The sequence below is a fragment of the Podarcis muralis genome, chromosome 14, assembly GCF_964188315.1.
Source record: "Podarcis muralis chromosome 14, rPodMur119.hap1.1, whole genome shotgun sequence".
NCBI lineage: Eukaryota > Metazoa > Chordata > Lepidosauria > Squamata > Lacertidae > Podarcis > Podarcis muralis.
In genome coordinates, this window is record NC_135668.1 from 23,886,482 (window position 1) to 23,913,673 (window position 27,192).

General features: G+C 44.7%; 1 protein-coding gene across 2 annotated transcripts in view; it reads left to right on the forward strand.

Annotated features, from left to right (window-relative positions):
- The window catches only part of IGF1R (insulin like growth factor 1 receptor), a 192,405-nt gene extending 165,461 nt beyond the window's left edge, over nucleotides 1-26,944 (forward strand). For both annotated transcript variants that reach the window (XM_028707238.2, XM_077918992.1), the window contains 7 exons: nucleotides 85-155; nucleotides 1,884-2,113; nucleotides 3,065-3,175; nucleotides 6,018-6,177; nucleotides 7,196-7,325; nucleotides 13,117-13,251; nucleotides 17,410-26,944. In XM_028707238.2, the coding sequence (XP_028563071.1) occupies nucleotides 85-155; nucleotides 1,884-2,113; nucleotides 3,065-3,175; nucleotides 6,018-6,177; nucleotides 7,196-7,325; nucleotides 13,117-13,251; nucleotides 17,410-17,776 (1,204 nt within the window). In that variant the 3' untranslated portion in view covers nucleotides 17,777-26,944. The remainder of the gene's footprint in view (nucleotides 1-84; nucleotides 156-1,883; nucleotides 2,114-3,064; nucleotides 3,176-6,017; nucleotides 6,178-7,195; nucleotides 7,326-13,116; nucleotides 13,252-17,409) is intronic.
- Nucleotides 26,945-27,192: the final 248 nt, after the last annotated feature.

Genomic DNA, 27,192 nt, shown 5'->3' on the forward strand with positions numbered 1-27,192 from the left:
TAGAGTGAAATGTTTATCTCTCTCTCTCTTAAAAAAAAAAAAAAGTGTGTTGAAATAAGGAACTTTCCTCTTGCATTTTAACAGGAACAGCGACAGGCTTGGAAACGGAGTGCTCTATGCCTCTGTGAACCCAGAATATTTCAGTGCCTCAGATGGTAAGTCAGGCCTTCCACTTCTGACTCCTTTTAAGACAGCAACATCTTGGAATAAAAGTGAATGCAGAGTCTGAGGTGGAGTCACAAGAAGCTCTATGTGAACCAGTTGTAAAGACAACATTCACTGTCACTCAGGCAAAGAAGTAGTTTGGGGGGCTGAGGAGAGGGGGTCTCAAGCTTTTTTTTTTTTTAAAGGTCAAGGTAGGTCAGAAAGTTCTTAAAGAAAACCTAATAGTATTTCTGTATTGCAGTAGCATGAAGTATCACATCAGTGTACAGCAATAAAACATTAAACACGAATAAAAACTATACAATCATTTGAAGTGAACTTTAACAATTCTTTAAATTCTTGGTGATGTTTCTTAAAAGCACAGTGCAGGCCTCTTGTATATATATTGATTTATATTTATTCTTTAAATTTCTGACCCACACTTCCTCCTAAAAGAGCCCAGGGAGGCAAACAACCCCCATCTTGAAGGATATTTAAAATACTTAAAAATAGTAACATAAATACATAATTAAAAGATTTCTGGGAACCGTATCTTTCAGCTATCATAGTAACATAGGAAGCTACCTTATCCCAAATCAGACCATTGCTCCATCTAGCTCAGTATTGCTTGTGCTGCCTGGCAGAAGCCCTGCAAGATTTTAAGCAAAGCGCCTTCCCAGTCCTACACAGAGATGTCAGAGATTGAACCCGAGACCTTCTGCATGAAAAGCAGGTCCTCTGCTGCTGAGCTATGGTCCTTTCCTTCTCAATTCTTTCTCATCATCTTTCTCAGCTACACTTAGCACTAGTTTTTATTTGTAGTGAAACCTTTAACCTCCCCCCCCCCTTAAATGCTAGGCTGTAGCGTTTTGAAGACTTGTCAGAGGTTGCACCTTCCAATAGTAAGCTAGGATTTATAGCTCTTAAGTTGAATCCTGGAGCAATCCAGTCCAGCTTTCTGGCATCCAAGAAAACAGGAAAATGTTAATGTTTTGGAGTTGAAATCTTGGCCTTGTTCTTGGAAGTTAAACCTGGAGTTTCGTGTTGCTCGTGTATTTTTTTTCCCAATAAAAAAATAATCTTCCTATTCAGCCAAAAGAAGTTCCCCAAGTGACTTTCATATCACAAAAATACCCAACAGCAACAGTCCCTCCCCTCAGGCTTACACTTTTGAAAAATGATACAAAAGGAAAATGGATTGGTAGGGAGGAGGAAATAAGAAAACATGTGCAAATTATTAGTTACAAAGTTAACTAATCACCAGCTGAGTGGAAAATGTCCCTTCTCTTAATTCCCCCCTCCCCCCAGAGCGTGTTGTAATGGTGGCTGCCACTACATGCCCACCCTCTGTTGAGAAATGAATGTTACAGCTTTTTAATCACATTATTCTGCTCCCCTCTGTTGAAATGCATAGCAGATGCTAAGCAAAGTGTCCTTACCCTCTTAAAATATGCTTTTGCATTACACCTCTGCTGCAGAATGCTCCCTTGCCAGGTAAACCCCATGCGAAATGTGTGAAATGGGGGCAACGTTATAGCATGGCTAAACAACATAATGATTACAAAGGACTGAAGCAGTAAGATGACTGTTGAAATAAAAGCATGAAGTGCAGAACATCCCAGTATGCTTTAATGGAAAAGGACAGAGTTGCTTGCCCTCTGTTTTGTTTTTTTTTAATTATGATTGTCGTTTCAGTTCAAAGCTGCTTGTGAAACGGGTTCTCCTTGTGATTTTTACAGTGTACGTTCCAGATGAATGGGAAGTACCCCGGGAAAAGATTACCATGTGCCGAGAATTGGGGCAGGGCTCCTTTGGAATGGTGTACGAAGGGATAGCGAAAGGCGTGGTTAAAGATGAGCCAGAAACCAGGGTGGCCATCAAAACAGTCAACGAGTCGGCAAGCATGCGAGAGCGGATCGAGTTTCTGAACGAGGCTTCGGTGATGAAGGAGTTCAATTGCCACCATGTCGTAAGTTGCTGAAACACATTAAAGCTTCTTCCATTCCGCGCTATCCCCCGTTCTCTTACTTAAATCCTGGGAAATGCTGCTTCAAACAGGAAAACAGCTATTTGCTTGCCTGTGTGATGCTTTTGTACAGAACAGGTATAAATGGAGTTCTGAATCAGAAAAAAAGCTTCCTTCATAGCTTTTGGGATTAGTTTTCTCAATGCTCTTCCCAGGTTCTTTTTGGGGCAGGGCGGCACTGCTTTAAATTTATGTTGAGTACGCGGGTGGTGCTGTGGGTTAACCACCAGAGCCTAGGACTTGCCGATCAGAAGGTTGGCGGTTCAAATCCCTGTGACGGGATGCGCTCCTGTTGCTCGGTCCCTGCTCCTGCCAACCTAGCAGTTCGAAAGCACGTCAAAGTGCAAGTAGATCAATAGGTACCGCTCCAGAGGGAAGGTAAACGGCGTTTCCGTGCGCTGCTCTGGTTCGCCAGAAGCGGCTTAGTAATGCTGGCCACATGACCCGTAAGGTGTATGCCGGCTCCCTCGGCCAATAAAGTGAGATGAGCGCCACAACCCCAGAGTCGGTCACGACTGGACCTAATGGTCAGGGGTCCCTTTCCCCTTTACCTTTACCTTACGCAGCCAGGAGGAGGATGCTGACATCTGGTGCCACCCTCTGGACTGGCTGTAAGTAAGAAGGCGGGCAGGTGGAGGCTGCCTGGGGACAAGCTGAAGTTGGTGGGGCAGAGCCCCATTCACCCTAGTGGCCTGGCCTCCACTGCTTATGTTATGTTATTTCTATCTCTCTCTCCTCCTCTTACCCGTTTCCCAAGTGGATGCATCATGTTTAGTTTGTGTGTGTCTAGTGAAGAGTCACGCACTCACAAATGCAGTACAGTACATGAGAGTGCACACCTTTGAATAAAATGCTGCCTCTGCAGGTGAATAACCCAAGGCTTTCTTCTCTCAGGTGCGGCTGCTTGGAGTTGTTTCTCAAGGCCAGCCCACGCTGGTCATCATGGAACTTATGACCCGTGGAGACTTGAAGAGTTACCTGCGGTCACTCCGACCAGGCACAGAGGTCAGTCCTGTGTTGAAAGGTTTGACTGCTTTTTTGCAGTCCAAGCAGTTGCCCCGGGGGCAGGGGCGAGGAGGCTGACCTGGGGAGGGGAAGAGAGATAATGAGGGGTACTCGTCCCCCATGGGCCTTAAAATGGTTGGTGACTCCTCATCTAACTGTTAGCAGTCTTAATTATGTTTAGAAATGTGGTAGTTATTTAGTTATGAGGTAGTGGCACTGTGGGTTAAACCACAGAGCCTAGGACTTGCCGATCAGAAGGTCAGCAGTTCGAATCCCCGTGATGGGGTGAGCTTCTGTTGCTCGGTCCCTGCTCCTGCCAACCTAGAAGTTCGAAAGCACGTCAAAAAGTGCAAGTAGATAAATAGGTACCGCTCTGGCGGGAAGGTAAACGGCGTTTCCATGCGCTGCTCTGGTTCGCCAGAAGCGGCTTTGTCATACTGGCCACATGACCCGGCCAATAAAGCGAGATGAGCACCGCAACCCCAGAGTCGGCCACGACTGGACCTAATGGTCAGGGGTTCCTTTACCTTTACCTAAGTAGAGTTATAGCATTGTTAGATTGTTGTATTTAAAAATAAGAACTTTCCATCATATGGGGGGGGGGGGGGAGAGCTTTCCATCATTTGAAAATACAGACTCACCAAAGGTTTGTTGTAAGAAACCCCACCAGCCCCAGGTGTAGGTATTCTTGCCTCTTCCACCTGAGGTGCCCTAACCAAAACAGGCTGTGTGACCCATGTCCTTGTGCGTTTTTGGGGTGCTTCCATATTGCTGTAGCAGGTGAAGAGTCTGGCCTGTGAGCTGGGACATCTCCCAGTTCAGATACTGCCTTGACTATGGCCTCCCTAGCAGCGATGTGGGTGGTTTATTTTCCTGTTTGATAAGTTCCTTAGTAACAATGAGATGCCTACTGCAAATGCAGTAGTAGCTAAGCTTGGCAGTTTTGATGTTTTTAGCTGTGTTTATTAAATACAAGTAAAATAAACATGGTATAAACTAGATCACTCTCTGGGGCACTTTTCCTGACACAAACAGAAAATGTTCTGATTTAGATTAACCATGTACAAATTCCTCACTGGAAATAGTTCCAAGTCTTAAATTTTGTGGAAAACCCACATCACTGCTCCCTAGCTAGGCAAACGGCAGTTATCTTCCACAGATGATACGGGGAAGGAGGTTACAACACTCTGTAGTAGACGGATGTGCTCAGTTCCTAGAAAAAGGAAGTAATTTGTAGAAGAGTAGATGCAGTTGAGGTTCTTTGTTCATTACTTTATTTAGTTTCTGGCCCCTCTTTGCCGTAAGGTCCCAAAGCAGTTTATGAGAATAAAACATACAGTTATAAAACAATTACAAAATAGCTTGCAATACCGGGACACACTCACACAAACAATAAAATAATAATTCTGTTTATAAAACAGTACAAACATTTAAAAGCAATTCCACATTTAAAAAGAGTTAAAATAGTTCTATTATAAGATTATAAGAACTATTGTAGAATAGTTCTATACATATAAGACCCATTCAGTCTTATATGTCTATTCTCAATATGTGAGCAGTGTATAGAGTACTTGTATTTTCTAGAAATTTTCTGCTTTCCTCAAACCTGTAAACTGCTGTCATTTTGACCTTTTTGCCCAGATTTGGACCCCATGAGCCACCATCCCTCTCAGTGATTATAGGTGGAAGTTGCTTGTTTCTTTATGCCTGTCACGTGCACCGCTAGACTGGCTGCTTTTCAGGCCTGAATTAAACTTTCTGTGCCTACGCGTAACCCAGCGTGGGTCTTTGGTAGGCGCACAGATAAGCTAATTGCTCATGTATTAAATGCTACATGCTGTTACCCTTTTTGTTTTTGATCTGAATTATGAATGAGTGTTGCAACAAACACTAATATTTAGTCATGCACCCAGCATTTAGCATTCATGCTGGCAATTAGAAGGCTTGCAGCCGCCCACATGCTGTTTGCACTGCCCAAATAGGGTAGGCGAAAGCAGGAGCCCCTGAAAACCATATTCTACTAAAATGTAGGCCCTTGCCTCATTGCGGTCAGCCTCTGGAGTAGATAATTTACAGTTAAAGCAGTGGGAGCACCTCACATTTGTGGAAGAGGACAATTAAAATGTGATTGGAAAGCAAATTACATTCCTTCCTTGAAAGGGAAAATGGGATTACACAAATTAATGGAGGAAAGGCTTTCAGTGGCTATGAGCCACGGTGTCAGTGTTTTCCCTCCACTGTCAGAGGTATTGGGAACAATGCAGCAGAGATCATTCCACGTGCAACTTAAGGGTTAATTCTGTTTGTGTTAAAAGGAAGGCAGGTGGAAATATTGCTTAGTAACCAGGGACAGTTGGATGATAGTTGCTGCGGAAGGTTTTTCCTCTGTATGTTTGTTTGATTGTTCCCCTGCTATGTACAGGAATTGGCTAGTCTGTCCAAACTTGAGTAGTACTGAACTCCTTGTACAGTATTCCCTCCCACTCTAGAGGGCCAAATTTGGTGCATGGAACTGGCCGGAATTCCTGAACAGGACTGAACTCCCTGTGCATCAATCCTGCTTTCTGCAGCCATGTCTCTACTTGCCAGACACCTGACGTCACATGTGACATCAGCTGTAGGGCAGTTGGCCATGGTTTCAAAGAAATGGCTTGACGGCCCAAGTAGGGAGGCCTGGGTTTGCCACCTGTGTTTAACCTTTCTTTTGGAATGGACTGATGGCTAGATGCAGATAAATGAATCTGAACAGATCCTAGCCAAACCATTGAAAATTTAGCAAGGAAGAAAGCAACGGCTTCTTAAACTCATGTTAACAGTTGTCTTTCTCTCCTTTTTTGTCCAGAATAACCCGGCTCATATTCCTCCAGCCCTAAAGAAGATGATTCAGATGGCAGGCGAGATTGCGGATGGCATGGCTTATCTCAACGCCAACAAGTTTGTCCACAGAGATCTCGCTGCAAGGAACTGTATGGTGGCTGAGGACTTTACTGTGAAAATTGGAGGTATCCTTCCCCCCCTTTTTTTTTCCAGTCCAAAGGTGAAATACAAAGGAAAGAAGGATCTTAGTTCTCGGTAGGGCATTTGGAAGCCACAGGTCTGCAATAGGTTTTTCCTGCTGCTTGTTATCATTAAATTTATTCCCCATCCTTCACCAGCAGGTCCCAGGGCGGGTTACAAAAATTTTAAATTCAGAATTAAAATCAGTTAAAGCATACTACGTTTGCAAGAATCGGATGGGTCCTGAAAATGCATCTTCAGCAGCTACTTCTGTTTAGAGCTGTGCCTGTCACATGTCTTGAGAACAACACTGGGCAAGTCTATGTCTAGTGGAGAGCCAGGCACCTTGGCTTTTAAGTTTTTAAGAAGAAAATGAGCAAAAGCAAGTTTCTGGCCATTTATTTGGGCTGTGGAGTAGGCGGAGCTTGAAAATGCTGTGGGCAGGGCTTTGTGAGATCACTAGAAGCTGCTGGAGTAAAATGTCCTGTTTTCAGCAAGGTAGAGAATTTTGGCTCCTCCTCCTCCTCCCTCCTTATGACTGCAGATGAAAAAGGTATTTGTGGTGCATCCTGTGAATGCAAGGAAGCACAAATAGAAACCTCCAGGGGAGCCACAACAGTGACCAATCTGTTTGATTCACTGGACAAATAATATTTGTACATACTGCCTTTCCTCTAAGCAGGTCAAGGCAGTGTGCCACATGGATTTCTCCACTCTCATTTTATTCTTCCAATAACTCTGTGAGTTACATTGCATGCATCGCCAGGTAGGGCTGGGAACCCCCGCTTCCTGAAACCCTGGAGAGCTGCTGCCAGTCAGTGTAGCCAGTATTAAGCTAGAAGGACCCAATGTTCTGACTCTCCCTCAGGTGTCAGTTGTTGGCAGCTTGAATTGTTTAGAGGTAGTTCATAAGGTTCTTCAGCAGCTTTCATGGCAATGTGGTACTTTTGTTTTATTTTTACCATTATTATTATTATTATTATTACTACTACTACTACATGTGTCCTGTTGTGTACCATGTAGATTTTGGCATGACGAGAGATATCTACGAGACCGATTACTATCGCAAAGGTGGGAAGGGACTGCTGCCCGTCCGCTGGATGTCCCCAGAATCACTGAAGGACGGCGTGTTCACGACAAACTCGGACGTCTGGTAATAATGAATGTGTCTGGGGTTGTTTTTGCAACATTCCCAGAACCCTTGCAACTTGATTATGGCATGGAGAAAACACCACATCACGCTTTTGGACAACTCTGGTTTTTCCTGTTATCTATCCTATTTGTAGACTCCTTGCTGCGGCCCCTGTGTAATATAGTCTCAAGGGTGCTACTTCCTCTGTTTTGGAACTTCTGTCATGCCAAACCCCCAGTTTTAAACATGTTTAAACAAATACCTATATGGCTTTAAGGCTGGCTCAGTCCTGTAATATCCATGCAGGGCTACTTAGCAGCTGCTGCAAAAGAATTAGAGAGGAGAACTAGAGACATTGCAAGAAAACACCAGGAGATATATATATATATATATATGCAGGTTTTGGTGTCCTCGGGTATCTTCCCGTGTAAAAGTTGGGGTGTCTAGGCGACGTTTCGACGAGGTCTCACTCGTCATCTTCAGGCTGGTGCTTTCGGCTTCTTGTTACTGGAACAGAGCAGGATCTCAGTGTTTGAGTTCCTATAAATACTGTTGAGGAGGTTCTGGGCAGAGAGGAAGTTCCCAGGCTAGTGTGCCTTTTCTTCTTTTGTTCCTTAATTGCTTGAGGGATATCTTGAGTGATTTCTTGAGTGATATCCTGAGTACCACTTAGGTGGGTCATTAGGTGTGGATTAGTTGCTAAAGCCTTTGTGTCTTGACCTCTTGAACTTTGTGAAGAGTTTTTCTGAGAAGATGGGTGTACTACATTTAGTTGTGCTCTGGCTTGGCTTCGTGTATAGGGGCGAGCTGTGGTTTTGTGGCCTGTGCCAGCCAGATCTGTGTAGGGATTGCAGGGGGGTGCAGCATCCGGAGGTGCCACCATGGTTTGGCTACTGGATGGTGTCTGTAATTTATCTGTGAAGAGGGTCTGGGTTTGGGTCTGGTGTGGTTGATTGGTGATGGCGTTCTGTGTGCCTCTGGATCTGGTGTCAGTTTTTGTGGGGAGGGCTAATTTCCAGATGTCTGGCAAGCGGGATGTGTCGTCACGCTTGTTCATGTTGTGAGGGTGTTTCTCTATCTCGATGGCTTCCATGATTATTCTCTTGTGGTGATGTTCCATGTTAGAGAGCAATTTGGAATCTGCAAAATTAATTTCGTGTCCTGTTTCTTTCATGTGTTGGAAGAGAGAGGAAGTTTTTTCTTCTTTTTTGACGGCATTCTTGTGTTCTGCGATACGTATCGCAGAACACAAGAATGCCGTCAAAAAAGAAGAAAAAACTTCCTCTCTCTTCCAACACATGAAAGAAACAGGACACGAAATTAATTTTGCAGATTCCAAATTGCTCTCTAACATGGAACATCACCACAAGAGAATAATCATGGAAGCCATCGAGATAGAGAAACACCCTCACAACATGAACAAGCGTGACGACACATCCCGCTTGCCAGACATCTGGAAATTAGCCCTCCCCACAAAAACTGACACCAGATCCAGAGGCACACAGAACGCCATCACCAATCAACCACACCAGACCCAAACCCAGACCCTCTTCACAGATAAATTACAGACACCATCCAGTAGCCAAACCATGGTGGCACCTCCGGATGCTGCACCCCCCTGCAATCCCTACACAGATCTGGCTGGCACAGGCCACAAAACCACAGCTCGCCCCTATACACGAAGCCAAGCCAGAGCACAACTAAATGTAGTACACCCATCTTCTCAGAAAAACTCTTCACAAAGTTCAAGAGGTCAAGACACAAAGGCTTTAGCAACTAATCCACACCTAATGACCCACCTAAGTGGTACTCAGGATATCACTCAAGAAATCACTCAAGATATCCCTCAAGCAATTAAGGAACAAAAGAAGAAAAGGCACACTAGCCTGGGAACTTCCTCTCTGCCCAGAACCTCCTCAACAGTATTTATAGGAACTCAAACACTGAGATCCTGCTCTGTTCCAGTAACAAGAAGCCGAAAGCACCAGCCTGAAGATGACGAGTGAGACCTCGTCGAAACGTCGCCTAGACACCCCAACTTTTACACGGGAAGATACCCGAGGACACCAAAACCTGCATTCCTGTACCCGTGAAAATCTACGAAAGCATATATATATATATATATATATATATATATATATATATATATATATATATATACAGTGGTACCCCGCAAGACGAATGCCTCGCAAGACGGAAAACCCGCAAGACGAAAGGGTTTTCTGTTTCGGAGGCGCTTCGCAAGACGAATTTCCCTATGGGCTTGCTTCGCAAGACGAAAGCCCATAGGGAAATCTCCGGGGACCTGTTTTAAATTGCTGGCGGTCGGGAGCAAAGACTTTCGCCCACAGCCGGCCTTCAGAAGAGGTCCTGGACCTCTTCTGAAGGCCGGCGGGGGGCAAAAGTCTTTGCTCCCCCCCGCCTGCCTTCCCGGGACAGCGGAGACTTCTCCGCTGCCCCGGGCGATCTTAAAATGCTGGCGGGCGGGAGCGAAGCGTTCGCTGCCGACCCCCAGCATTTTAAAATCTCCCCGGGACAGCAGAGAAGTCCCGCCCCGCTCCAGATGGCCGCGCAAAGCTGCCTGCAGTCGCGGGACTGCAGGCAGATCTGCGCCACCATCCCGAGCGGGGCGCTAAGTCCCGCCCTGCTCGGGATGGCGGCGCAGAGCTGTCTGCCGTCCCAGGATCAGCGCAGCTCTGCGCGGCCATCGGGAGCCGGGGGCGAAGCCCGCCCCGCTCCAGGTGGCCGCGCAAAGCTGCCTGCAGTCGCGGGATTGCAGGCAGATCTGCGCCACCATCCCGAGCGGGGTGCTAAGTCCCGCCCCGCTCGGGATGGCGGCGCAGAGCTGTCTGCCGTCCCGGGATCAGCGCAGCTCTGCGCGGCCATCGGGAGCCGGGGGCGAAGCCCGCCCCGCTCCAGATGGCCGCGCAAAGCTGCCTGCAGTCGCGGGATTGCAGGCAGATCTGCGCCACCATCCCGAGCGGGGTGCTAAGTCCCGCCCCGCTCGGGATGGCGGCGCAGAGCTGTCTGCCGTCCCGGGATCAGCGCAGCTCTGCGCGGCCATCGGGAGCCGGGGGCGAAGCCCGCCCCGCTCCAGATGGCCGCGCAAAGCTGCCTGCAGTCGCGGGATTGCAGGCAGATCTGCGCCACCATCCCGAGCGGGGTGCTAAGTCCCGCCCCGCTCGGGATGGCGGCGCAGAGCTGTCTGCCGTCCCGGGACTGCAGGCAGATCTGCGCCACCATCCCGAGCGGGGTGCTAAGTCCCGCCCCGCTCGGGATGGCGGCGCAGAGCTGTCTGCCGTCCCGGGACTGCAGGCAGATCTGTGCCGCCATCCCGAGCGGGGCGCTAAGTCCCGCCCCGCTCTGGATGCCAGCGCAGAGCTGTCTGCCGTCCCGGGACTGCAGGCAGATCTGCGCCACCATCCCGAGCGGGGTGCTAAGTCCCGCCCCGCTCGGGATGGCGGCGCAGAGCTGTCTGCCGTCCCGGGACTGCAGGCAGATCTGCGCCACCATCCCGAGCGGGGTGCTAAGTCCCGTCCCGCTCGGGATGGCGGCGCAGAGCTGTCTGCCGTCCCGGGACTGCAGGCAGATCTGTGCCGCCATCCCGAGCGGGGCGCTAAGTCCCGCCCCGCTCTGGATGCCAGCGCAGAGCTGTCTGCCGTCCCGGGACTGCAGGCAGATCTGTGCCGCCATCCCGAGCGGGGCGCTAAGTCCCGCCCCGCTCTGGATGCCAGCGCAGAGCTGTCTGCCGTCCCGGGACTGCAGGCAGATCTGCGCCGCCATCCCGAGCGGGGTGCTAAGTCCCGCCCCGCTCGGGATGGCGGCGCAGAGCTGTCTGCCGTCCCGGGACTGCAGGCAGATCTGTGACGCCATCCCGAGCGGGGCGCTAAGTCCCGCCCCGCTCGGGATGGCGGCGCAGAGCTGTCTGCCGTCCCGGGACTGCAGGCAGATCTGTGCCGCCATCCCGAGCGGGGCGCTAAGTCCCGCCCCACTCTGGATGGCGGTGCAGATCTGCCTGCCATCCCGGGATCAGCGAAGCGTTCGCTGCCGACCCCCAGCATTTTAAAATCTCCCCGTGTCCCGGTGAGATTTTAAAATGCTGGGGGTCGGCAGCGAAGCCCTTGTTCCCCCCCAGCCCCCCCCAGCCTTCAGAAGCCCTTGTCCCCCCCCCCCCAGCCTTCAGAAGAGGTCGGGGGAGAGACTGTCCCCGGACCTGGTCTGAAGGCGGTTTCCCTTGGAACGCATTAATTGATTTTCAATGCATTCCTATGGGAAACCGTGCATCGCAAGAAGAAAAAACTTGCGGAACGAATTAATTTCGTCTTGCGAGGCACCACTGTATATATATATATATATATATATATATATATATATATATATATATGCTTTCGTAGATTTTCACGGGTACAGGAATGCAGGTTTTGGTGTCCTCGGGTGTCTTCCCGTGTAAAAGTTGGGGTGTCTAGGCGACGTTTCGACGAGGTCTCACTCGTCATCTTCAGGCTGGTGCTTTCGGCTTCTTGTTATATATCGGCTTTGGATTAAATTCTTTGACATAATAGACTTAAAGCTGTAAAATTAGAAGTTGTGTCATTTTGTGTCTATGCCGTTTTTCCCACAGCCCCAGAGAAGCATTTTGAAACTCCACGCTTTGGCAGTCATGCTTCTTACATAGACGAGTGTATTTTGGAAACCACTTGGCTTCCCATTGCAGAATTCTTGGGAAGGGAGAACCCGTTGCTCCCTTTGTAGCCCTGTCTTCTGGAAAAGCTAATTTCAGAGCTGGGCTTACATAGCTTTTATTTCAGATTCCACTGACGGAGTAAAATAAGCACACTATCATCCAAGCCAGAAATAGTGTTGCAGGGAGGGGTGTGTGTGATTCGAATCCAGATCCCAGGGTATTGAGATTTTAGTTAGAACCAGGCGAGTTTCTGTTAGGATGGATTCCAGCATCTGCATTCATGTGGAAGAATCCCTTGTTCAGACACAAAATTCCCATGTAGTATTTGGAGCATAAAGTGTTACTTGCAATACAAAATCCATGTGACTTTGGCATAAACCCAGCCTCCTGTTTTGCAGACATTTTCTGCAGATCAACACTGGGTTTTTACTTTTAAATCATGACATAATTTACACTTCAGGGAGGTGCATGTGTAAAACCAGCAAAACACTCAAAGCAACTGACCCAAACAGCCACTTTCCTAAAAGCTGTTGCACTCGTTTCTTTTTCCAATACAAGAGATTTATTACCAGATCAGAAAAGGCCTGTGCCCCATAACTTGTGAATGGTTTCCTGAGTGGTGGCTTTGGTGTAGGCACAGTCTTCCAGAAGCCACAACATATACTGGTTTATCACATGTATATTCCAAGCCATAAAAGTAGCCTCGTACCTCCAGTAGTCCACAGGCAGAATGCCAATGTGATGTTGGGCCATCAGTGAACACATAGCTTGCTGTTTGCCCCCATAATAAAGCTGGAATCCTTTGATCTTTCCGTCTCCGTACCTCAGAGCAGCCTTTCATTATGCATGTAGCTTTTTCAAGCCCTGCTCCATTTCCTCCTCAGTTAGGCCCGATTCCCATACCTCTGGAATTTCTCTGCTCTTGACTTATTTTGTTGAGGTGAGATATTGTCCTTCAGTTGCAAGTCTGGGGTAGAGAAGGAGATTACTTACTTAGTTGATGATGATGTGAGCAAAATACCTGACCCCCTCTCCGATGCTCACATAAGCTCAGCGCACAAAAGTAGCCAATTCAGTTTAAACTTCCATTTGCTAGAATGCCACCTAACTTTTAGGCCTTTCTTGTAGGTCTTTTGGTGTCGTCTTGTGGGAAATAGCCACATTAGCAGAGCAGCCTTACCAAGGCATGTCCAATGAGCAAGTTCTTCGCTTCGTGATGGAGGGCGGCCTTCTGGAGAAGCCAGACAACTGTCCTGATATGCTGTATGTATCGTCCCATCTTTATCTGCCTTTCTCTTCTCACCTGACTGCCTTGACTCTGATGCTAGCAAGCTGTCTGTGTCATCAAGGCAGGCTGAAGGGGTAGTGGGGGATATGGAACCGAGCTACCGCCGATTTGAGCAGATTCTTTTTGCTGAGACCCAGTTGCCCATGAAGATCACTTTCCCATTTACGCTGTTTCCCATTAAGAATTGCTGTCACTGAAGCCAGAGCAAGGAAGTCTTATGTGGGCAATGCCAAACCTCTGTCCTACACAATGTATTGCGTGTATTTCATTGACCGTAACTCCAATTGGGAAGGGCCGTAGCTCAGCAGTAGAGCTTAGCATGCAGAAGATCCTGGATTTAATCTCCAGCTAGAGTTGGGAGACATACTGGCCTAAAACCCTGTAGAGCTGTTGCCAGTCAGTGTATTCAGTACTGAGCTAGGTGGACAAGTGGTTTGACTCCATTTCAGCTTCTTATGAGCCCCTGATTCTTTCAAGTCAGGAATCTTCACAACACTAATGTTTCTTTTGGAAGGTTTTCCTCCCACCGGAAGCAGCTACAATGGTTAGGTCAGCTTTAGGCTGTTTCATCTCAACCCCCAGCTTTTACACAATCTGGTTTCAAGCCTGGTTCGCTTCTCTGTGAACTGGCTTTCTGGAAAAGAAATGCTGCGCCTTGCTGTTTGCGATTTTGTCGGAGGCCCACACAAGGGATGCAATAGCTTAGGGGGCCCCAGCTGCTTCAGATTCTTGGGGAAAGAGCTTATTTGGCCAGCGAACTCGGGATGGTGTCCGGTGACAACCCAGTGTTGTTTTGCTGCTTGCTCGCTCGCTCGGGTTGGGCAAGAGGAAGAGCCTGTTGGAGGTTGCCATGGAAGTGGATTTCCCCCACCTTGCATTCTTTCCCTTCCAGGATGGGAATCTCCAGCAGGCTCAAACGGCTTTGAAATTATGCTTGACATTGTGGGAATAGCTCAACAAGGCGGGCGAGAGGAAGGGTGGGTGTGCTTGTGTGTGTTTTGGAGTTCTGTAGAGGAAAAGAAATGTTTTCCCATTTTCATTTCCTTTGGCGGGGACGACAACGGACAAATAGATCGAGAATAATAGGGTTTTTTGTTTTGTTTTGTTTTAAAAGCTCTGAGGTGCGCCCCCCCCCCCCCAGCATTAAGACTAAAATAATGTTGAGAGAAATATTTCACATATTTTTGTTTCCTTTGGGCATTTCCAAGCTATATTAGTCACTGATTAAAGTTGAGGGTTTGGAGTGAAGTTTCGTATAGAGTTAAATGTTGAGCTGCTAATAGGTACCAATTGACATGATTTATGGAATCAATAACTCTTCCTCCCTGCCCCTCTTGAATTGGCTTCAACTGATGGTCAGACTTTACATAATTCATTTTTCTGATCCTTCATGGGGTAAATGACTCCGTTTTGGAAAGCAGCAGACAACTGCAGAGCTTTGAATTCCAGCCCTCAATATGGTTACTAAGGTTTGATCCAGTGGCTGCCACTGAAATACCAAGTCAAGTTCAAGGTCTTGCCCTGGGCAGGCTTGGGGAGGGAGGACCACATTACCTTCTTAACATCCTTTTGAGGGCCACACATCAGTGAAAGATGGAGCAATGAATGGGAACTTTGCTTTTGTACTGTAGGCTGGTTTCTGCACACACACGTGTGTGTGTGTGTGTGTGTGTGTGTGTGTGTGTGTGTGTGTATCTATGCACCATCCAGACAAGCAAGAAGCAACACCAGAGTTCAAGGAGTATTTTGGACTATTTTAAAATATATTGTGAATAAGAACATACTGTTTGAGATTTCTGTAGGTAGTGTGTGCTGTTGTATTGTGCTTTTGCTATTTTTTGTTGGGAGCTGCCCATAGTGGCTGAGGCAATCCAATCAGATGGGCGGCATAATAAATAAATGATGCTGATGATGCTTTATGGCAGAGTTGGGATTTGAACTCTGCTCTCTCAGGTCCCACTCTGGCACTAACCACTACTCCACATTTGGCTTGTATATCATGTTGCTCTGCCCCCATCATTTGGAGTGTTGTCCCAACCAGCATCATACACACCTGCTGTTGGTCCAAAGGGGGCAGGAAACCATCCATCGCCAGGATCTGTCCTCTTTGCTCTACTGAAGGACCAGCTCCATTTAGCTCTTCCTCTCCCTGAACTGTTTTCATTCCAGCTGCTCAGTGTAAAAACTATTAACTTAAGGGTTCCTGAATTTTCTTCTTGCCCTCTTCTCTCGCCTTCAACTGTTCCTTTGGTATGGTGTCTTTTAGACTGCAAGCCTCCAGGCAGAGATTTCCTTCCTTCCTTCCTTCCTTCCTTCCTTCCTTCCTTCCTTCCTTCCTTCCTTCCTTCTTTCTCTCTTTCCCCCATTGCTCATATCTAAGCTGCTCTGGGAGCCTTCTTCAAGTGTAAAAATACTGTACCTATAATGAATCATTGCCAGCTTAAACAGGGGGACCCTGACCGACCAAGACGGGTGGTTGTTGCTTTTCATTTCCAGCCACACAACTGCAACTACATATTAATCCAGCCTCAGACACGGACTTCCATTCGGAATCCAGTAAAGAAGATGCTGTTATTAGCATATTGGTTTTCTCTCCTCCCTCCCAGTTCCATCCACTTACAGATTCTTCCTCCATCTTGGGAAGTGCATCTTGTTTCCAAGACAGTATAAACAAGGCCTCCTTAACCACTCGGTGCGAGTAGCAAAAAACTTCCTATTATGGGAAGCACTGGCACCGGCTTAAAGGAAGTGTGATGTGTGCTTGCTGGCGCTGATAGTCACGTGTCTCCCGTTCCACTGGTTGTGGTATCTCCTCAGCAATGCCCAAAGGCCACAGGGCAGGAAGCCAGCCCAGTGTCCCATGCTCTTGGCTCCAGCTGGTGTGCCAGTGCGTCCGTTCCCCCCCCCCCCCGAGACAGAGCCTCGTCAGCTGGGGAGGAACAGCGATGAAGTAACAGAATTGGATCTCGGATATTTTTGTCACACTCTTTCTCCTTGGTTGTGAGGGGGTGGGGGAAGGTGAGGAGGGGGTGGCAGCTGTTCCTGCAGGCTGCCTGCTTTTCAAGAGGAGGGAAGCTAGGCAAACATAGGGCTTACTTAAAGGGGCTGGGGAGAGAACATTTCACCCCTTGTCCTGGGCGTCTGCTGGGGGAAGGTAAGGGGGCAGTCCCCCCTCCTCAAATAAACCGTTATCCCAGATTTTCAGCTTATTTGTGGCATTTGTAGAATGTGGCCAAATGTACAGGCACTATTCTTACTTTTAGTGAGAAATTAGCCTGCTTCCCCGTCATATTGCGCACACACACACCCCACCCCACCCCACCCCGTCCAAAAAAATTATTTGGAACACCCATGATCTGTTACCAGGCTAGAATTTATGATACCTTTTTTATGAGGCCACACAGTTGCACCACTAACACGTTTTTCCAGGCACAGGAATAGGGACCTCCTAACAATTCTGAGCACCCTTAAGAATCTACTGTTTTCCTGGATTCCTTGGGGGGTGGGGATGAGTCTAAAGTGGCATAATAGTGTTTAAATGCATGGTGCCGATGTGGCCTAACCAAAGTTGGTCGTTTAGTATCAGTGGTCGGTTGGTCCCACGCTGTGGAAAACATCCAGCAGAGATTTGGCACAAGCATCTTCCATTTTGTCTTTCTGTCGAAGACATTTTTATGTAGACAGACCTTTGCAGCTGTTTAGTTTTTTTATTAACCAGTCACCTTACTGGTAATCTGTATTTTTGTTTGTACAGACGTACCTTGGTTCTCGAACAAAATCCGCTCTGGAAGTCTGTTCGACTTCCAAAAACGTCTGAAAAGCAGGGCGCAGCTTCCGATTGGCTGCAGGAGCTTCCTGCGCTCAATCGGAAGCTGCATCGGACGTTCAGCTTCCAAAGAACGTTTGCAAACCGGAACACTCACTTCCGGGTTTGCGGCGTTCGGGAGCCAAAACGTACGAGTACCAAGGCATTCGGCAACCAAAGTATGACTGTATTCTTTTAAATGGTGTTTTCTAGTTTCACCTTGTAAACTGCCCCAATACTTTGCAATGTGGTGGCATAGAGACACATTTATAAATGAATACTCAGCGCTGCAAAACTACATTGGTGTTTTCCTCTCTCCTCTTTCCAGTTTCGAGCTGATGCGCATGTGCTGGCAGTACAATCCCAAGATGAGACCCTCCTTCCTGGAGATCATTGGGAGCATAAAGGACGAACTGGACCCAGCCTTCAAAGAGGTCTCCTTCTTCTACAGCGACGAGAACAAGCCGCCCGACACGGAGGAGCTTGACTTAGAGACAGAGAACATGGAGAGCATTCCTTTGGATCCTTCCTCAACCCTCCAACCTTCTGACAAACACTCAGGACATAAAGCTGAGAACGGCCCCGGCGTGGTGGTCCTGCGGGCCAGCTTTGAGGAGAGGCAGCCGTACGCGCACATGAACGGGGGGCGCAAGAATGAGCGAGCCTTGCCTTTGCCTCAGTCTTCGGCCTGCTGACCTTTCAGAACCAGGTGTTGTTGTTTTTGTCGTTGTCGCGAAATCGTGCATCTGCACAAGCATCGGGAGAGGGGCGGGGGAGAGAGAGCAAGCAAAGCAAGCAAGAAAAATAACAATATATTCAAAAGCCTACTGTACCTCAGTGGATCTTCAGAACTGTCATAGCTGCACACAGGAGAATCCTCTCTTCAGTTTAAAAGTCGAAAAAGCATTTTCCTCTCTTTTTTTTTCAATATGCAAGCAGAAGATTGTTTCAAAGCAAAAAACAAAACTCTGAATGTGGGGCACACACTCAGCCTTCTGAAACTCTTTGACAGTAACAATAGCAAATGAAAACTTGAGAATCTGATGTGTGCACCCCCCTTCTTTCCTTCCTTTCTGCTTCATAATGGGAAACATATCTGCGTGAAGTTCAACTGTACGGCACTTTTTTTTTTTATTTTAAGAATCACATCAAAAGAAAAATGGCAGGCCAGCAGAGGCACACACACACACACACACTCCCTCTCTCTCTCTCTCTTTCTCTCTCCCCCTCCCTCCCTCCTTCTCTCTCTGTCTCTCTCTGTTCCCCCTCGCAAGCACCTGCTCAACACTTTAGGTTGTTACAAAAGCAAAGCAGGATTTAAAGAGCGGCAGGGGGAAGGACTGAATTTTTAATATTATTCCTTAGTCTTTTTAGGATCACCTTAGAGATTAAAAGAAAGGCCATTGTTTGTCCAAGCTTGTAAACTGTTTTCAACGCTGCCAAATTTTGCCAAAAACACACAAAATGAACTTTCTTTTAGGGGTGTTTGTTTTTGGGTAGGCATCGAGGGGGCAAAATAATCACATGGTCCCTTAAAATGAATGCAGACCAATACACTCCAATCATACACTGGCATTATTTATAAAAAAAAATCAGATTGTCTAGATTTTTTTTTTTTTTGACTGGACAAAAAGCCTGATTTTTTTTTAATTGCAGTTGAGAATATAAAGGAGAGGGTAGAGGTGAAATAAATTACCTCCCCTTATATGAATTCTGGACAAAACTGGCACTGGTTAGCCAAATCGGGGGGGATGGGGCGGAGATGAATTTTGTGCAAAAATTCAACAGCACTACGAAAAGGAAATAGACAGAAAAAAAGAAGGAATTTCCATGATTTGTTCCTGCTGTTCCGTGGCAGGCTTGCGGGGAAATACTTAAGAGAAACACACACACAAAATGGAGAAGAATAGCCAATTAAACGGATTCAAGCATCCAACACTTTGTTGACCTTTTTTCTCTCTGTTATTAAGACTTCAAAGGGTCTTGCAGTTCTATGTTAGACCATGGATCATTTGCATACACATTGTCTTTTTGTGTCACTTTTATAACTTTTTTACAGTTCAGATGCTCATCTATATGTCTGTACAGAAAAAAAAGCTGCTATTTTTTTTGTTCTTTATCTTTGTGGATTTAATCTATGAGAAATCTTCAGGTCTACCCCCTTTTTTTCCTCTTGCCAACCCCTCCCTCCCCATTCCCAAAAAAGTTTCTAAATGCTTTGTACTATAATGTGTAACTTCTCTTTTTCGCCAACTCCCCGCTTTCCCAAGACGTGATACCTGAAACATGATTTGCCATCAACTGTTAATGCCTTTTATAAATACGTTTCTGTTTCCTCCCCCCTGTCTTCCTCTCTCTCAAATCTCTCTATTCCTCCACCCCTTTTCTGTTAGTTATTTTAACCGTATCTATAGGCTGTTTGGGCGGGCCTGGGTGGGGGGAGATATATTTCTGGTAGCGTGACTTCTGCATCCTGCCTGAATATGTATCCTCCTCCCCCTTTTTTAACCGTCTCCTCCTTTTCCTCGCCCTTTGCCCGTAATACAGCACCCATGTCTGTTACAGTGCAAGGTATGATGCAAGCTCAGGTCAGAAAAACAAGTTATCTATTTAGTACATTCTTATTCAGTGTTCATATTCATATTGGTGTATTGATAGCCTCGCCCCCATTTTCCTTTTGCCTTTGTTTTGTTTTTGGTTGTCTCTCTCAAACAACCACACGCATAAAAAAAAAAAGTACATGCATATGTATTTTAAATGTTGGGTGCAACAGCTGTTGAGCTGCCAATACCAGATTTGGGGGTCATTTAAGAAAACAACAGATTGGTTGGTTTTTAACCCTTTCATCCTACGAACAGCACGTCTCTTTTAGTTCTCAGCGCTGGCAACTTTGTACAAGGTCACAAAACCTCTGTGTTTGTTTTTCTTTTCTTTTCTTTTTGAAAAAGTAGGCTCTGGTGGCGAAAAGCGAGGGTTGCTGATAGTTCCAGCTTGCAGAAAATGGTGGGTGGTTAAAAATGGAGGCAAGCCGCAAGAGGTCTTGAGCGTTTGGGGCCACTGTTTGTATGTGAGCCAGTGGTTCCCTTGCGGCAGCTATGAATATCCGCATAAGTTCAGACCAAACTCCCCAAACAAAGCGAGGAGTAATTTGTTAGCTGAGTTGCATATGTTCTGTAGAGGAACAGGGAGCCTGCAGTTTGCAAAATCAAGGTGCCTTAACACTCGTTAATTCACCTGTACTTAACTGCATGGAAGTTCTGTATTAGCACTGATCCAACCAAAGTCTGACAGCAAAAAAAGAAGGGTTGTTCTGGGATGGAAATGTTGAAATATTTCATTTTGGGCGGGAGGGGGTGTTTGACTGAGAACAAAGAATTAAAATATAATTGCTAGATGTGACTGGAGATAATGATATGTTTGTAGTGCTTCCCCTCCCCTCATTTGTGTAGCTTCAGTCCCATTATTTTCTTTTTCGCCTATCCCATAGTTAGCTATATTCCCGCCCCCCCTTTATAAAAAAAGAAAAAAAGAAAAAAAAGGTATTCTATGTAGGATTTTTTTATTTATTTTTGTGCTATCAGTTTAAATCACTGTAGAGACGCCCCATAATAAATTTTAAATACTGAGATAAGGGTTTTTGAGTTATGACAAGGGGACAGTTTTTTATTTTTTCTTATTTTTTCAAACATTTATCTACCTCACTCTTATTTTTGTGTGTGTATATATATATATAAATATATAAATATACATCTCTCAGCAGCCAACAGTATACTGTTGATATACCGGTAACCTCATTCATTGTACAAACCACATCCTCCAGGTTTTGGAGAGGAGAGGTCACTACCAAATCAAAAAGGTCACCTAAAAAACATTTGTAGCTGCTGTTTTAAAAACACCGTTTATGCTTTCACTTGATGCTGTGTTGAGAGTTGAAAATCATTGTCAGAAGTCATTTGAGCTGAAATCAATAGCTGCTCTTAAAACCTGTTGAAATGAATGGGCAGGGGGGGAAACCTCAGTGGAATATGCCCATGTCCTCAAAAAGAATGGCATAGTGAAGCACAACAGACCCAGGTCATCCTGGCTGAGAACTAGTGGCTCTCTGGGGTTTAAGAAAATGACAACTGTTAATACATTTATCATGCACCAGTTGTGTACTGAATTTGGATGGTTGCTCTGCTGTGTACGGATAAAGAGTCCAAGCAGATGCATGTCTTTCAGATGCCCCAAGCACCTACAGAAAAAGACTGCTGGAGCAAAGTGGTGCCTACATGATAATGATGAAGTATGGTAGGTTCCGTTCTTTGGCTAAAACACACAGTGAAATGTGCTGTCCTCAAACCAAGAACCCACTCAATGTACACATTAGGAACTTTGGTGGAGAGGAGTGGGAGCTGCTTCTGTTTAACAGGAGCACTGAGGCATGTTTCATTGAATGTGCTGATCATCTTGAAATCCTTTCCCCACACCTCCAAAACTCTGCTTTAGGTGTGGGTTCTGACCATCCCGTTGTCAGATTTGTCACAGCTTAATCTTATCAGTAAGATTTTTTTATTCTGCGTACCTGATTCTGGAAGTTGTTCCTGCAGGTATGGCTTGTGGCACCTGATTGTGTTAGCTGACTATTTTTTGAATTATAGAGCCTTTTAGATACATGGCCCGTGGTTACACACTTCAGTTGTCGCCTTGAGACTATCTAGTTCCTGCGCTTGACCTTGGGATGAGTGGGAGGTGGGAAGGAATCTGGAACGCCAGATGTTCCGGGCTTTCCCTGGCTTAATCTCTTGGTTTTGCCCTTTTCTTCTTGGTGATCCTTTGTGGTGGTGGTGGTGGCCTCTGTTCTCTTGCACATATTAAATCTCCACAACCGTGGGGATCCTCACTCAGTCCTTTCAGCTGGCTAAGAGGGTTTTGTTTAAAACTGTCCAAGTTATTATTATTTTTTATTGTATGTAGGTGGTTTTGAAATATTAGGAGAGAACACTAACAATGTAGTGCCCATCTAAAAAACACATTTCAGAAGCATTCAAGTGTAAGGCAGTCATGTGACTAAGCAAGTGGGCCCATGTGATAAGTCAGCCCATCTGGACCAAACCACCTCAACTCTACCATTGCATTCTGCACTCACAACATTTTTAGTAATTCCATTTTGGTTTCCACAGTTCTTTGTATTGGGATTTGCGTGCATGTGTACATGTATGTGTCCCAGATCATATCATATACCTGGCTTTTCCCATACGGTTGTTTATGCATGTCAAACAGAATTAATGTTGGCTTCATATTGGGCATGAGGCTGGGGTTTTCAGCAAGACTCTTGTCTTGCATGGGATGGAGAACTGATTTTAGATCTTGATGGGCTTGAATTAAAGATGTTTGGATTAACGTAAAAAAAAAAAATCTACTCGTGTTCTTAATAGTAAACACAGAAGATCTTGGCTCCTTCAGTCACCAGATGTGACTTGCCAACACAGATTGTCTTCATTGAAGGAAAAAAGGAAAGCTGAACTACCAGGTCCGTTATGTATTTTGATCAGAACATAAGAATAACCTTGATGGATCAGACCAAGGATCCAACCAGTCTTAGCATCCATTTTTCCACAGTGGCCAGCTAGATGTTTCTAAGCAGTCAACAAGCCAGGTACGAAGGCTGCAGCCCTTCTAGTTTATATCCTCCTGCAAGAGGGTTGTTGCATCTGGATCCAGATGTTCCATTTAACTTACATGGCTATCAGCCATTGTTATGGCCTCTCGTCCTCCATGGAGCCTCCTTTTTAAATCCATATAAACCAGTGGCTATCCTTGTATCTTGTAGCAGCAAGTTCTGTGTTTTCTTTCATGTGTCCTGAACCTTCTACCATTGGGTGACCCAGAGATCCAGTGTCAACGAGAAGAACTTTCTGTAACCCATTTTCTCTCCCTTGTGCATTTTTTAAAAAAAACACTCTATCATCCGCCCCCCCCCCCTTTAATGTTTTATATTCTAAATTTTAAAGTCGCTGAACTTCTTAGTTTCTCCTTTCTGGGAAAATGTTCCAACCCCATGGTCACACCTTTTCCAGCTTGTTGAGATGTAGTGAGCAGAATCATACCCAACATTTCAAGTGACTTTGCACCAATTGATTAGGTTATTTGTAATGTTATTTTCAATAAATTTCCAAACAATCCCTAATTGGTTTATTTCATTGCCACTGCACATTAATAGCCACCACAACCTCCAGTATGTATTCTTGGAAACAACTTGATGGTTCAGATCCCATCAAACATGTATGTGTAAAGTTAGGGTTATTTTTTAGTCCATTGTGCATCACACAATTTCATTCCCCATGTTCTTCTTTGGAGCTTTTCATGGTCAGCATGAGTGTTCACTATCCTTAATAAATTAAAAAGCATCAGTCCCAATACAGATCCTGTTGGGACTTTGTTGTTTATATTCCCCCATTGAGAGGTTTCCCCATTATTCTTCGTTTCTGCCTCCTGTTCTTTAATATTAGTAATCCATAGGAGGAGTTGCCTTTTTATTCCATAACTGCTAAATTGATCCAGGAGTCTCTGATGAAGGATTTTGGCAAAATATTTTTTAGAAGTCAGAGCAATATAATATCTATTGGATTATCCTGATCTACCTGTTTTTTGAATCTCTCAAATAATTCTAAAATGTGGGTGAGGCAGGATTTCAATTTGCAGAAGCCAGTTTGCTGCTTCTGTTTAATAATTCTGTCTTCTGTACACTATGCCAATTTTACTGGGATGGATGTTCGGCGAATGGACCTGTCTTTTTCCAGGTCCTCCTGGCTCACTTAAAAAAATATAATTGTTGGCATTTGACTACTTTCTAATCCTCCAGTATAGAGGCCAGTTTGTATTGAAGCAACATGCAAATTTTTAAGAGCAAGAATTTCTCATTTGGAGTTTTCAAAGAACAGCATGTATGCCGTCCAGAAATGGTGACTTGTTAACTTCTGATCTTATAATTAGCCCCAGATTTTCATTTCATGACACCTCCATTTGATGTAGTACCCACCCCCACCCCAAAATGTGATTCATATGTGTCTGTCACGGAGTTCTTTTAGTGATGTGCAGGAGGTGGTTTGGTTTCAGAGGAAGGAATTTTGTATCAACACAGAAGTGTTGCATGCTTGGTTACTATTAAATCAGATGTTAACCTTGTTATGAAAAGAACTAGACACCAAAAGCAGAGCATGAGGTGGGGCTAATTTCCAATTAATTTCTCCTCCTTGAGAGAAGAGATGTTAAGATTCTTTCACAGTTTAACGCTGATGCTACTGTTGATACAGAAAATAAAAGAAATGCTCAGCCTCAAGACTAGTTATGAGATGGAACTGCTTTTTAGATCTCTGGGAACCTGCTGTGGGTTGTTTACTACAATCCATGGCTGTATGAATGACACTCCTGTTGTTGATATAATGTTCTATGTAGTTCTATTTTTAAAAAAATATCCATTCCAGTAGTCAGTAACACATTCTTGTTATGCTCTTTTAATTTTGTTTTTTCAATGGTGTACTCCATCACTGGATAACAACGAGTGGATCTATTGGGGCTCCTGCCATAGTTGCATAGCCCAGCAATGAATTCTATATACTGCGACCCCACTCTTTTAAGCATAATTAAAAGGAAAAAAATGTTGGCACAAACAGAAGTAACAAGAGAGCATGTCCATATATATGTGCCGGCTCAATGGTTATGTATAGGTTAAACCCTTTTTTCCCCCTGCGGGTGCTGAAGATACAGAACCAATGGGGTTGTATTCTAGAAGTTGCTGGCTATCATCTCAGTTTGGAAGACCAACCGGTTCTGAGTCAAGGCACTTAACATTTCTTTTTAATAGGTTTTTTAAAAGAACTATAAGGAGGTCTATCCAAACTGAAGGCAGAAAATATGCAAGACACTGTGAAATACAGGTATGGGGCAAAGATACTGATCTACAAAGACACAGTTTGCCCAAAGTTCGGCATAGTTTACAAAGCATGACAACATCCAACTAATTAATTTGACCTTGCATAATTGAATTCCTGTCTCAGTGTCTTTGCTGTGAAGTCAAGTACACTATGTAGAACTTTATTAAAGGCTATTACTCATGATAACAAGTTTACCCTGATCCAGCTCTCCGTGTGCACATGGAGTTCTGCACACCTGGCTTCCCTGTTCACCTTAATGGAAGGCAGCTCCACAGAAGTAAATGGGGAAGTCCTTGCTGGAGTAGCGCATGTGCTGTACGCACGTACTAGAGCAATTGGAAGGGATTGCTGGACTGGGCCACCTGACCATAAATAAGTGTTGCACAAGTTCCAGATGGCTTTCATTAGATGTGCATGTGGAATGGGTGTGTACTTGTGTGTGGTTGTCATCTTTTACTTTTGTATCCTTTCTGTTGACTAGCAATCCATTAGCATTTTCAATAGGGCTCTTAAGTCCAGTAGATTACGGGTAGTCAGTTGACAAAGCTCTGGTTTACAAAACAAAACCCTTATTACATATTTCATTGCATTTTATAAGTACATAGAACGATTTTTATAGAAATGTTTGTAGTTTATAAATGCCTAAAATAATTTAAGGGCACTTTTCAGTGTGTGTGGATGTATGTCTAAGGTTTTCTTTTCCTTTCCTTTCCTTTTTAGGATACTGGTTTTACTAGTTAGCTTTACAATATGCCAAAAAAGGATCCTGTACCAACTCTTAAATCATGGTTCATTTGTTGCCCCAAATACACAGTAAACCCAGAATATGTTCTGTATCTTCAGTCACCTGGTCTTCCAGAGCCCTCTGGATGGGTGGGATCATCTTCAACTGGTCATTTCACTTATACTGTATGGGTGCAGGTTGGGATAAAACCTCATTGGTTAAGGAAACAGAACCATTGTTGCTGCTACACAGTCTTTAGCTACAATCCTCAGTACGCTTCTTTGGAAGTAAATTACACTGAAATCCAGGGTAAATGCATCTCCAAGTAAACGTGTTTGGGGTTGGAATTATTGTTTGCATTATTTAAGTACCTGCTTTACTGTTGCCTAGGTTGATTGAAGGATTTGACTGCATAGTATGATATCGTGGTGAAAAGCCACTTTCAATACTTATCACTGAAAGAAAGACAACTTACGTTTACAGATTCCTTATCACTTCTATTCAAAGAAAAGGTGGCTTCGTATGCAGCCTGTACAATTTATGTAGATATTTAGCAACATTAAATCTTTGTTTTAAATGACCATCAAAGGTCCCTATTTATTATTCTAATTATTTAAACAAGAATACCGAAGATCCAATTTCTGTACCCAAATTAAAACAGCTCCTTCTCCTCTTTACCTGAAGGGTTCTGGGTAGTTCTGTTGCCTTTTTAAATATTTTTTTTCTGTTTTCTAAACCAGTGAGGTTTGAGAAGAAAGGACTGGCCAGAGTTGTTCTACCTCTGGAACAAAAAAGTTGGAAAAAAACACAGAAACTAGAAAGTGCTATGGAACTGAATGCATTTGCAAACAACATTTTCCAAGTTACCTTGTTTAAAATATAAAGTTTTTTTAAAAAATAAAAAATAAAATAAAACAGTAATAACATGGCCAATTTATTACATAAAGACTTGCTATGTATAAATTATTCCTAAAGAAATTCCTGTGTTTATATTAAAATGAATCAGTAGATGATGAAAAAAATTCAAAATGTTTTTGTATATTCTGTTGTAAGAATTTATTCCTGTTGCGATATATTCTGGATTCTTTACATTATGAAAAAAAGAACCTTTTGTCTATTTTGAATGGCTGAAGCTAAGTCTCCTTTAGTTTCTCTTACTCTGCTTTTTTTCTAGTAGTTACAGTACTACATAATTAAGTTAAATAAAAAGAATTCTGTATGCATTTTTGCGTACTGTGTATTGCCTTTTATTCAGAATACAAGATACTTTTAAAAAAGTGCAGCCTCTTCTAACAAGATGTGCTCTAAATGATGGTGATGAATTTCTATTAAAGCTACTTTGTTTCTTCGGGAGGGGAGCGTTGTCCACCCTGTGGATAATTCTTCTTAACAAAAGTATCTGCGGTAACCCAACTTTTAAAATTCAAGATTTTCCTCATCAGAACCAGAATTACAGAAAGATTTATTTATT